We start from the raw sequence: 12,862 nt of genomic DNA on the forward strand, positions 1-12,862 counted from the left end.
GAAACCAAAATTGAACTTTTTGGCAACAATGCCAAACGATTCCTTTGGCGTAAAGGCAACACAGCTCATCACCCTGAACACACCATCCCCACTGTCAAACATGGTGGTGGCAGCATCATGGTTTGGGCCTGCTTTTCTTCAGCAGGGACAGGGAAGATGGTTAAAATTGATGTGAAGATGGATGGAGTCAAATACAGGACCATTCTTGAAGAAAACCTGTTGGAGTCTGCAAAAGACCTGAGACTGGGACGGAGATTTGTCTTCCAACAAGACAATGATCCCAAACATAAAGCAAAATCTACAATGGAATGGTTCACAAATAAACGTATCCAGGTATTAGAATGGCCAAGGGTTAATAATGGATCAGTGTCTTATTGACACCTCTCCATTAATAATCGGCTTAATGTCAGCATCCAATAGCAAGGTGACAGTAACCCATTAATATTAACCCATTCGCCACCGCTACAGGGCAATGGGAATAGAGAGGATAAGTGCCAGAATTGGCACATCTTATAGTCGCGCCATTTCTGGGGTGTCTGGGGGCAGATTTTTGTAGCCGGGGGGAAGGGGGGGGGGCAAAAACAATGGTCCCTCTCATGGCTATTAAAATCTGCCCTCACCCACCTGCTTTACCTCTCTGGTTGACAAATTACAGCGGGAGCCCACGCATTTTTTTTTACAGCGAATTAACCCCTTAAATTAACACCTACACCTCTCAAATTTTGCACACAAACACTCATCCAATTATTTGTCAGGGACATATAAAAAAAAAAACATGAAATTATTTACTGTATGTAAACCATGTGTCATTTCATGTCGGGTTGGGGAATGATTTGACAGAAGCCGGCAATTGAATTAGCGGCTATTCTGCCATGAAGAACTCTGTGAAATATAAATATATAAATATATATATGTGTCTCAATGACGTGTGTGTGTGTGTATGTATATATATATATATATATATATATATATATATACACATACACAGTATATATATTCTATGTGTATTCTTTCGTTTGGATTTGAAAACCTGTCATCGGGCTCCATTATATGTCCATTTTGCAAGCCTGCGAGAAAAAAACGGTATACGGATTACATACGGATGCTTACATGAGAAAAATACGCGGCCACACCTTGACAACGGATGACATACGGAGCACTACTTAGGGACCATTTATGTGTATTACAGCCGTACAGTACGGTCCGTATTTTTCTACGTTGTGTGTGACTCCAGCCTTATATCTACAGCATGGCAATTCTTTCAGCATTTTTTTGCTGCAGATTTCACCAGACTAATAAGTGGGGAAAAATCTGCAATATAAAAAACATGTAAAAAAAAATGCACCTGTTTTATGCAAAGAAGTAGAAATCTCTGCTGCAAATACTTAACGTGCACATAGTATAAGATAGACGTCCCCATAACTTGCAAAACACAAGATCTGTGATGCAAAAATTGAAAAGTTATTATTTCTGAAACGGAGAAATGGGGTCCTCAAGGGTTTAGGGATAAAGATACAATGGCTTTTATCGTCCGGGTGATACTGTTGGGATTATTACTATGAATGGTGCACAGGCAGCACGGTCCTCGGATCTTTCTCACACACAGTGACTCTGCTTTTCTCTTCCCAGTCCGAGAAGAAGATTGTGGTGCAGGTAAACAACGATCAGACCAAGAACAGTATCAGCAGCCGAGGAATGAGCGTGTTTGCTGTGGAAGTGCCAGGAAAGTCGACCTCGGTGAGGAGCGAGCCGTCCTTGTACCATGCTGGCAGTGGCTGTGCGTGCATGTGCGGGCAATCCCTGCTTGCTAAGGGCAGGTCCGCCTGCATTGTGTTGTGCTGTTAGCACAGTCTTTTCTGCAGGGTTGTCATCTAGGAGTATTCAAGTTTCAGGTTGAGTAAAAACATTTGTTCTGCACCGATCCTCCGCAGTGTTCACTTCTGCGCCAGCAATCCTCTGCCCTGCACTCAGGGCGCCTCTTGTACTTACTAGGCTCCGGGCAGAGGTTTGTCGGTACAGAAGTGACCGGTGCCATAGAGAAACGGCCTCAACTCTGATCCGGAGCAGAGCAGATCTTTTTTAGCTCAGCTGCCGTGTCGATATATCATACAGATTTCCAATATACTTTCTGCATCAGTTTTTTTGCAGTTGTCAAGATCTCTGCTTGCTGTCACGTAATAGGAACCTTCAATCTGTTTGTTTAGGGTAAGGGTTAGAGTTAACCCTAAGGATGGAAATCTGTCCCGGTCATGCGTCGGATTCACAAGTGCACGGATAATTTAAAAAAAACCGCTAAAAACAGAGTCTGTTACAAAACTGCAACTTATTTGAACTGGTGTTCAGTGCAGGATGAGAAAGAAGAATGAAATATTTGTTTGTGGTGCCCTATAGAGCTATATTCCAATGTGATCCATTTCATCCCAGTTACATTCATACTGGGCCACGTGATCTTCAGTGTGACCACCAGTCCAGTGCACGCGCTACTGTGTAGACAGGAAGTCAGTCTGTGACTTCCTGTGCACGACCGGACTACATCATCACTTATCTAACCCCTCCGGGCAGATCTCAGACCCCCCTCTTGTCGCTCTGTTTTACTCCATTTATTACGCCATGTTTTTTTTTGTGGTACATATGCCAAAACTTGAAAAAAAAAATCAGAAACAGGTTACGTGGGGCATGGTTAATCTTTCAGGGTGAAGTACATTTTTTATTTCACTTCTACATAACAATGCCAAAAAAAAAATGTTGCAAATTCTAAACAGATGACTAAAAAGTCGCGGGAATGAATATATTTACATTGAAACCTCAAAAAAGGCACAAGTTTGGTAAAATTCTGCATCGATTTGCGACGTTTGTCACTTCGGTCTCCTGTTCTTATCTAGCAACATCGGGGACGATATATTAATTGTCACCAATATTATTAATAATTAATTAAGGCTATGTGCCCACGTTGCGTTTTTTAACCCCTTCATGACCCAGCCTTTTTTTGACCTTAATGACCTGGCCATTTTTTGCAATTCTGACCAGTGTCCCTTTATGAGGTAATAACTCAGGAACGCTTCAACGGATCCTAGCGATTCTGAGATTGTTTTTTCATGACATATTGGGCTTCATGTTAGTGGTAAATTTAGGTCGATAATTTTTGCGTTTATTTGTGAAAAAATCAGAAATTTGGCGAAAATTTCGCAATTTTCAAATTTTGAATTTTTATTCTGTTAAACCAGAGAGTTATGTGACACAAAATACTTACTAAATAACATTTCCCACATGTCTACTTTACATCAGCACAGTTTTGGAAACAAAATATTTTTTTGTTAGGAAGTTATAAGGGTTAAAAGTTGACCAGCGATTTCTCATTTTTAGAACAAAATTTACAAAACCATTTTTTTTAGGGACCACCTCACATTTGAAGTCACTTTGAGGGTCTATATGGCAGAAAATACCCAAAAGTGACACCATTCTAAAAACTGCACCCCTCAAGCTACTCAAAACTACATTCAAGAAGATTATTAACCCTTCAGGTGTTTCACAGGAATTAAAGCAACGTGGAAAGAAAAAATGGACATTTTAATTTTTCCAACAAAAATTTTCTTTCAGCATCAATTTTTTCATTTTCACATGGGCAACAGGATAAAATGGATCCTAAAATTTGTTGGGCAATTTCTCCTGAGTACACCGATACCTCATATGTGGTCATAAACCACTGTTTGGGCGCACGGCAGGGCTCAGAAGGGAAGGCGCACCATTTGACTTTTTGATTGGAAAATATGCTGGAATATTTAGCGGTTGCCATGTCGCATTTGGAGAGTCGCTGTGTGCCTAAACACTGGAGCTCCCCCACAAGTGACCCCATTTTGGAAACTAGACCCCCCAAGGAACTTATCTAGATGCATAATGATCACTTTGAACCCCAAGGTGCTTCATAAATTGATCTGTAAAAAAAAAAGTACTTTTTTTTCACAAAAATTTTCTTTTAGCCTCAGTTTTTTCATTTTCACATGGGCAACAGGATAAAATGGATCCTAAAATTTTTTGGGCAATTTCTCCTGAGTACACTGATAACTCATATGTGGGGGGGAACCACTGTTTGGGCGTACGGCAGGGTCCGGAAGGGAAGGAGCGCCATTTGACTTTTTGAAATGCAAATTACTTCTAATCGTTAGCGGACACCAGGTCGTGTTTGGAGAGCCCCTGTGTGCCTAAACATTGGAACTCCCCCACAAATGACTCCATTTTGGAAACTAGACCCCCTAAGGAACTTATCTAGATGTGTAGTGAGCACTTTGAACCCCCAAGTGCTTCACAAAAGTTTATAACGCAGAGCCGTGAAAATAAAAAAATTTTTTTTTCCTCAAAAAAATTATTTTTTAGTGTGCAATTTTTTATTTTCACAAGGGTACCAGGATAAATTGGACCCCAAAAGTTGTTGTTCCAGTTTGTCCTGAGTGCGCTGGTACCCCATATGTGGGGGGGGACCACTGTTTGGGCACACGTCGGGGCTCGGAAGGGAAGTAGTTTATGAAATGCTAACTTTGATGGATTGGTCTGCGGGCATCATGTTACATTTGTAGAGCCCCTGATGTACCTAAACTGTGGAACCCCCCCCACAAGTGACCCCATTTTGGAAACTAGACCCCCCACGGAACTTATCTAGATGTGTGGTGAGCACCTTGAACCCCCAAGCGCTTCACAGAAGATTATACTGCAGAGCTGTGAAAATAAAAAATAATTTTTTTTCCTCAAAAAAAATAATTTTTAGCCAGCAATTTTTTTTTTCACAGGGGTACCAGGATAAATTGGACCCCAAAAGTTGTTGTCCAGTTTGTCCTGAGTAGGCTGGTACCCCATATATGGGGGGGAACCATTGCTTGGGCACACTTAAGGGCTCGGAATGGAAGTAGTGACGTTTTGAAATGCAGACTTTGATGTAATGGTCTGCGGTCGTCGTTACGTTTGCAGAGCCCCTGATGTGCATAAACAATAGAAACCCACCACAAGTGACCCCATTTTGGAAACTAGACCCCCCAAGAAACTTATCTCGATGCCTGGTGAGCACTTTGAACCCCCAAGTGCTTCACAGAAGTTTATAACGCAGAGACGTGAAAATCAAAAAAAAAAATTTTTTCCACAAAAATAATATTTTAGCCCCCAATTTTTTATTTTCCCAAGGGTACCAGGAGAAATTAGACCCCCAAAGTTGTTGTGCAATTTTTCCTGAGTACGCTGATACCCCCATATGTTGGGGTAAACCACTGTTTGGACACACGTCGGGGCTTGGAAGGGAGGGAGCACCATTTGACTTTTTGAACGCAAAATTGGCTGGAATCAATGGTTGCACCATGTCGCGTTTTTGGAGACCCGCGTGATGTGCCTAAACAGTGGAAACCCCTCAATTCTAACTTCAACCCTAACCCCTACACATCCCTAACCACAGCCCTAACCCCAACATCCCTAACCCTAATCCCAACCCTAACCCTAACCACAAGCCTAACCCTAATTCCAACCCTAACCCTATTTCCAACCCTAACCCTATTTCCAACCCTAACCCTAATGGAAAAATAAAAATATAAAAATAATTTCTTTATTTTATTAGTTGATCCTGCCTATGGGGGTGATAATCGGGGGGTTTATTTACTTTTCATTCTATTTTGATCACTGTGAGAGTTTATCACAGTGATCAAAATGAATGAAAGGAAATTGCAGCAGGCGGGCGCACTGCGCATGCGCCCGCCATTTTCCAATATGGCGGCGCCCATGGTCCGGGACCGCGGGACACCGGGAGCCATAGCGGCACTCGGTGAGTACCGGGGGGTGGGAGGGGGGGCGATCGGAAGTCGGGGGAGCGGAGGGAAGGCGGGCGGGGGCAGATGATCACAGCGGCGGCATATCGCCGCTGTCATTCAGTGGCGGGGGGAGGGGTCGGATCGGTGTCACCAGCCATGTCCGATGCTACAGCAGCGTCGGACATGGCTGGATTGTAATATTTCATCAATTTTCATTGATGAAATATTACTATAGCTCTGATTGGCTGTTTCACTTTTAACAGCCAATCAGAGCGATCATAGCCACGTGGGGGCGAAGCCACACCCCCCCGTGAAGTACAAAGCCCCCTGTATCTGCGGGTCGGGTGACCTTTCCGTGAGCTAGGTCACCCGACCCGCAGGGGGGCTTTGAAGTCATGACACAGGGTATGCGTCATTGGTCGGAATGGCACCGACTTTCATGACGCATACGCTGTGTCACTGGTCGTGAAGGGGTTAAGCGTTTCCGCGGCGCTTTTAGACAAGCGTTTCTGCTGCGGAAACGCTTAAGAAAAGCATCTAATGTAATAGAATGGAAAACGCACATGTTGTGCTAATGGTGCGTTTTTTCCACTGTGGAAACGCTTAGCGGAAAAAACGCAGCATGTTCATTAATTGTGCGGAATCGCATGCGATTCCGCATACATACACAGTAATTGCAAAAACGCATAGGAAAACGCATGTCAAACGCTTGACAATCGCGTCAAAAACGCATTTCAAAAAGCGCATGCGTTTTCCCTGGCAAGGGCAAGCGTTTCTGCTCAGAAAAAAACGCTTGAAAACGCTACGTGGGTACATAGCCTCCATCATTGGGGGTAATTATTATTTTTTGTACTTAAATGCATGTATTTGGAGTTATTTTTGCAATTGGGCTTCATTAAAACTTTGTCGCAGTTTAGCTTTTGCAGACTCGCCATTTCTCTCGAAATTCAACTTTGCTGTGGTCTGTGGTTATTAATCAGCTGAGAGGAGCTCAGAAAAAGACAGAGAATAAGAGATACAGAGATCAGAACGAGCTTGCTTATTCTCAGTGAACTCGTTATGCAACACGTAGGCTGAAGAAGGCAAACTGTTATGAATGGGTCACTGAGGAGGATGGCAGGAATAGGCCAAGCCACCAGGAAACCAGAGAGGTTGGTAACTGAGCGGACTGCAGACCCCTGATCCCATCAACACAACTAGCAGTAGCCGTGGAGCGTTCCTACGAAGCCCTAGACCCCTCGGCACAGCCGGAGAACTAACTAAGCCTAAAGCCAGAAAGGTGAAATCTAAACTGCCCCGAGCAGATCCCCAAAGAAATAGATAGCCCCAAACATATATTGTCGGCGAGATAAGATGAAGCACAAACACAGGCAGAAAAATAGACTGAGCAAATTGTGGGGCCCAAGCTGTCTATATAGGACAGGACAGAAAAGATACTATCTGCAATCACGTAAAAACCCTGAAAAATCCAACACATCTGATATTCCAAAATCCTGAGGCCACACAACCTCTCCCCCACTATATCAGCACTCTGGTGTGAACTGGAAGCAAAGCAAAAAGATACCAATATATCAGGGAACTGAACAAACTGACACAAGCTGTAACATATGGAGTGGGGCCCAGCGCTGCCCCCAGCAGGGAGTACGCTGAACCCTAGCAGCAAAGCAGAAAGCAAACAAAGGTACAACCAAATTAGATGCAAAGGATTAGCAAAAGAATCACTTAACTGAACCATGCAGATCAGGCAGGGGACAAAAGAACTCCAAATGCACAGGGAGAAAATCACCAGCAACCACCAGGGGCAGCCTGCTCAATTATATGCTCCCAGCCAGGTAATCCCAGGTTCCCAATTATCGTCGTCAGGTGGGAAACTTCCATCAACCTGGCCAGCTCCACTACTCCCAGTAACCACCAGAGGGAGCAGAGGAGGCTCCAGCTCAGAAGTCTGAGCAAGGGAATTCACAACAGCAAACGGTGCAAAATTCTTACTTGAACTCAACTGCAAAAATTGATTATTTTTAGTCCGAAATACATGCAGATAAGTAAGAAATTAAAAAAAAAAATGGCCCCATTGCTAGACAACCTGTTGCTGCTCTCCTGTGACATCACAGAGGCCTATGGGAATCCGTGTGTACTAACATGCTGCCTTTCTGTCCTCAGGTATCTCAGCATGTCATGGCTGCGAATGAGAAGCAGGAGTGGCTATATAACTGTGTGCACAATGTCCTGTCGTGAAGCCGAGCCACGGGCGGAGGTGACCAATCCGGAGGTCACCAGTCCGCCTTTATGAGAAGATATTATAAATAATATTTCTGGTGCCAAAATTTTGAATCAATATAAAAGTGCCAACTTTTTTTCAATACTTCTGTTATCACATATTTATTATAAATGTACCGCCTAGTGTGATTTTTATTCATTTTGCTTTTCCCTTTTTTCACTATGTATCAAAGTGTTAAAAAAAAATAAAAAAAAATCGCTCAGTGTTTAAGGGGTTAATAAAGCAGTAAAAGTTGGTCTCCTATGAAGCATGTTTAGATGAGCAGAAAACCTGAAGCCAGACATTTAGGGAATCGGGCCGAGGGGTCGTCCTGACCTATTCAGATGCCTGATGCGCCTGGACTTTGGGTCAGACACTGCAGAGATCTCCAGGACGGAGGAAATAACCTCATCACCGGAAAGTCCTTGCCTTGTCCAGCAGAGGGAGCACTTGGACATATACCCACTCAGGAGTCACATTGTAAAGGCAGAAGGGGGTCCGGCGGCCTGAGATAAGAGGGGAAATCCAAGTGCGACTTGCAGGAATGGGATGAATTATGGTCAAATCCCCAATTTTGAGTGTTTCGGTGCCAGTGATCTGTCCGGGGTTCTGTATGTCCCTGCAGTTGTGCGGAGGCGGTAACGTGCCTGTGGTCCCCGCTGTAATTCGGGGCTTGCTTTTTAGGATTTGCAATGTACAGAACTTTTGGTTAAACCCATATTATTTGTGTAACCTCCTATAAGGTCACGGCCAGCAGGGCCGCTGCTATTTTTGCCGGCGGTGACCTCTGCTCTCTGTGTGTAAAAGAATCCCCTCAGATAAATGTCATCTGTGCAGGAGGATCTGCCCGGATCAGGCTCACGCGTTTCTACAGCCCATGGAGGCCTGTAGAAATCAGAAATATTGTATCGCACAGCACATTTCAATTATTTGTATAAGTATTGGCCTCCGCCAGAACATAAAGATGGTGATAAAGGCAACCAAGGTCGGCAGCATAGGTTGTAGACTCTTGCCAGTGCTAAGGGAAGACACATGAAGTGGATCCATGCCACCTATGGAGAATGTGGTGGAGAGCATCATAGATGGAGCATCGGGCCAGAGTGCCATTCTGCTTAATGCAGGTGTGCCGGGAGAGTGATATCGCTGCATTATTATAGATGGCGCTGTGTATGCCGGCATCTGAGGCGGGAGAAGGGTTAATGATAGATGTCTATGAAGGGCATATAATAGGTCATCAATATCAGATCGGTTGGGACCGGGCTCCGCTGCTGGTGGCTCCTGCACTGTGCAGTGGCCGTTCTTGGGGGAAATCCGGGCTCACAATCTCCATTATAGGATGGGGCAGAGGTCCGGGCTCTGTGCGGCCGCTCATGTTCTCCCCTCCATATCTGTATGGACCATGTGCACTGGGCACAATCATGGTGGACAGAGAAGAGTCTTCCCCCAAACTGTTCCCACAAAGCTGAAGCTACAATGTTTTTTGCTGAAGTTAAAGATTTCCGAACATCACTGGAGCTAAGAGGCCGAGGCTGAGGCCGCCCCCTGGCAACAAGTCCATAGCGTTTTTCCTCTCCAACATCTGTACAGCGGGCACAATGCTGCCGGGGGTAACGTCCTCCTGGAATCCCCAAACCCAGAATCCTCCATTAGGCACAGATAGAGAAGTGTGATCCATCACTACACAGAGCACGTCTCCTCCAGAGTCCAGTGGTGGCGGCTTTACACCACTTCATCCGACGCTCGGCATTGTGCTTGGTGATGTACGGCTGCATGCAGCTGCATGGCCATGAAGCTCCCAGCAGGGGGCGCTGTGTTTGTGCTGATGTTATACCTGAGGAGGTATGGACTCTGCAGTTATGGGGTCAGCAGAACGTCGGTGACTTTTCTGCCCTCTGCTCCTCAGCACTCGGCCCCCCCACTCTGTAATGTTATGGGGTCTCTTCCTCGTGACCGAGTTGCTGCAGTTCCTACACTTCTCAATAATATCACTCACAGGTAATGGAGAAGATTCATGAGTGAAGAAATGTCATGTTATCCCGTTGGCTCCTATTACAGAACTGCGCTGGTATCAGTGAGCTCTGCACCACCGGCCGATCTGTCACACGGAATGGCGGGGGGCCGGATGTTATACAGAGATGCAATGGGACTGAATCAGCAACTAGAATGTAATATTAAAGGGAACCTGTCAGCAGGATTGTGCTCAGTAACCTACAGACAGTGTCAGCTCGGCGCTGTTATACTGATTGCAATGATGCCTGGTGATGAAATCCATCTTGTGGTTCTTTAATCTATATTTTCAGTTTTGAGTTAGTGATATGCTCATGCTCCGGGGCAGCCTCCGGGGTCTTCAGGTGGTGCTCTGACTAGGTATTCATCCGTAAATAAAGATTACATAACCACAAGACGGATGTCATCACCATCATCATCATTGTAATCAGTATAACGGCGCCAACCTGATGCTGTCAGTAGTTAAAGGGTTATTCCCACAACCGCATTATTGTTCAAAAATCACCGTAAATTCATACTTATTGTTAATATAGTGACTAAGACGAACATAATTATCTGTCATTGTACCTTTTTTGTTTTTTTTTTTAACTCCTTCTGCCCCTCTGTGCATACAGCTTCTCATAGCTGAATGTCCCCTGTGTATACAGCCCATCCTATAGTATATCTCTCCTTTATGTCTCTATATACAACCCCATCCTGTAGTATATGTCTTCTCTCAGGCCTCTTTTATATAGCCCCATGTTGCGGTATATCACTTTATCAGCCCCATCCTGCAATATATCACTCCTCTTAGCCCCCTGTATACAGCCCCATCCTGCAGTATATCACACCTTCCAGTCCCCTGTATACAGCTTCATCCTGCAGTATATCTCTCCTGTTAATTCCTGTATATCTTCTCAGGACCCTGTATACAGCCCATTTTGCAGTATATCTCCTCAGGCCCCTGTATGTAACCAATCATTCAGTTTTTTTGTCCTCTTGGCTCCCTTTATAAAGCCTCATCCTGCAATATATCTCTTTTCTTAGCCCCCTGTATACTGCACTCTCTTTTCTCATCCCCTCTATATCCAATCTCAGCCTCCTGTATACATCCTATCCTGCAGTATTTCTTTCCTCTCAGTCACTTGTTTCCAGCCCCTACTGCTGTACATCTCTCCTCTCAGCCTCTCTTTCTACAATCCATTCCTGCAGTATGTCTCTACTGTCAACTCCCTGTATACAGCCCCATCCTGCAGTATGTCTCTTCTCTCAGGCCCTTGTATACAGCCCCATCCTGCAGTATATCTTTTCTCTCAGGCCCATCCTGCAGTATATTTCTCCTCTCAGAGCTTATATCCAGCCAGCCCCATCCTGCATTATATCTCTAATCTCAACCCCTGTTTACAGCCCCATCCTGCAGTATATCTCCTCAGACCCCTGTTTATAGTCCATCCTGCAGGATATCTTCTCAGATCTCTTTGTACATTTAATCTTGAAGTATATACGAGTTGTGATAAAACACTCCGGGGTCGCCTTTGCTGGGGTCAAAGGTCACGTGCGTTCCGCATGAAACTCAGGTGCAGAGGTGGGATTCGGGTGTAACTGACCCTGGGTCAGGTTTATTAATAGTGAAAGCAATGCAAAAGGAAATAAAACATAAAACAAATCCTTGCCTGTCCGGCACTAACTAAACAATGGACAACCTAACTACCAACTGGCGGGCTTCTCCCGTCCAGCCAAACCACAGTTGCAGTGGGCACTGCTCTCACTCACGTGTGTCTCTCACACAGACAGGCTCTCTGTGTTCCCAGGCTGAGACACTCACACAACCACCTGGCATCCTTTTATATCCACCTCCCATTATCCATTAGTAAGCAGGTGCGATACTGACCAGACTAGGCCACATAGGAAAGGAATCTGGGCGAGATATACCTGCCCTCATCCACTATTCCCACATGATTCTCACATATCCCCCCCCCTCTGCTCAGACCACTCCGGTCGAGCAATGACACCCGCCAAACAGTGCACTCGGGACAGGGCATCTGCATTCCCCATCTGTACCCCTGGGCGGTGCTACACCGTAAAAGTGTAGGCCTGCAGGGCAAGGAACCACCGGGTCACCCGACTATTCCGTTCCTTGTTCAAGTGCATCCACTTGAGAGGGGCATGGTCAGTGATCAGCCTGAACTTTCGGCCCACCAGGTAATATTTGAGGGCCTCTAGAGCCCACTTAATGGCTAGGCACTCTTTTTCCACGACTGCATACCTTTGCTCGTGTTTTTTCAGCTTCCTGCTGAGATAGAGGACTGGGTGTTCCACTCCGTCCCTCACTTGTGAGAGTACAGCCCCGATACCGGTATCAGAGGTATCCGTTTGTACCACAAACTCGCTGCGGAAGTCCGGAGTCACCAGTACGGGCTGAGAGCAAAGTGCCCGTTTTAGGCTATGGAAGGCTTCTTCAGCCGCTAAACTCCATTTAATCATGACGGAGTCTTTCCCTTTTGTAAGATCCGTCAGGGGGGTAGCGATGGCTGCAAAATTGGGTATGAACCGGCGATAATAGCCGGCGATCCCCAGGAAGGCTTGCACCTGCTTCTTGTTGACAGGTTGCGGCCAGTCCTGAACCGCCTGAATCTTATCAACCTGGGGTTTAACAACACCTCTCCCAATTACATACCCCAAATACCGGGCTTCTTCTAGCCCGATGTGACATTTCTTGGGGTTCGCGGTTAGACCTGCCTCCCACAGGTCGTCAATCACAGCTTGTACTTTCTGGAGATGAGTCTCCCAGTCCAAGCTGTAAATGACAATGTCATTCAAATAGGCCGAAGCGTAC

The 12,862-nt window shown here is 45.3% G+C and overlaps 1 protein-coding gene across 7 annotated transcripts in view; it reads left to right on the forward strand.

Annotated features, from left to right (window-relative positions):
* The window catches only part of LOC141048736 (phosphoglucomutase-1), a 115,980-nt gene that overhangs the window by 54,625 nt on the left and 48,493 nt on the right, over window positions 1-12,862 (forward strand). For 6 of the 7 annotated variants that reach the window (XM_073544665.1, XM_073544664.1, XM_073544660.1 and 3 more), the window contains 2 exons: window positions 1,630-1,737; window positions 7,944-8,266. The exons of the other annotated variant lie outside the window; for it this stretch is intronic. In XM_073544665.1, the coding sequence (XP_073400766.1) occupies window positions 1,630-1,737; window positions 7,944-8,018 (183 nt within the window). In that variant the 3' untranslated portion in view covers window positions 8,019-8,266. Of the gene's footprint in view, window positions 1-1,629; window positions 1,738-7,943; window positions 8,267-12,862 lie in introns of those variants that run through there. 7 annotated transcript variants of the gene reach the window in all.

This window comes from Dendrobates tinctorius, unplaced genomic scaffold (genome assembly GCF_039654945.1).
Source record: "Dendrobates tinctorius isolate UK_male_01 unplaced genomic scaffold, ASM3965494v1 ptg000138l, whole genome shotgun sequence".
NCBI lineage: Eukaryota > Metazoa > Chordata > Amphibia > Anura > Dendrobatidae > Dendrobates > Dendrobates tinctorius.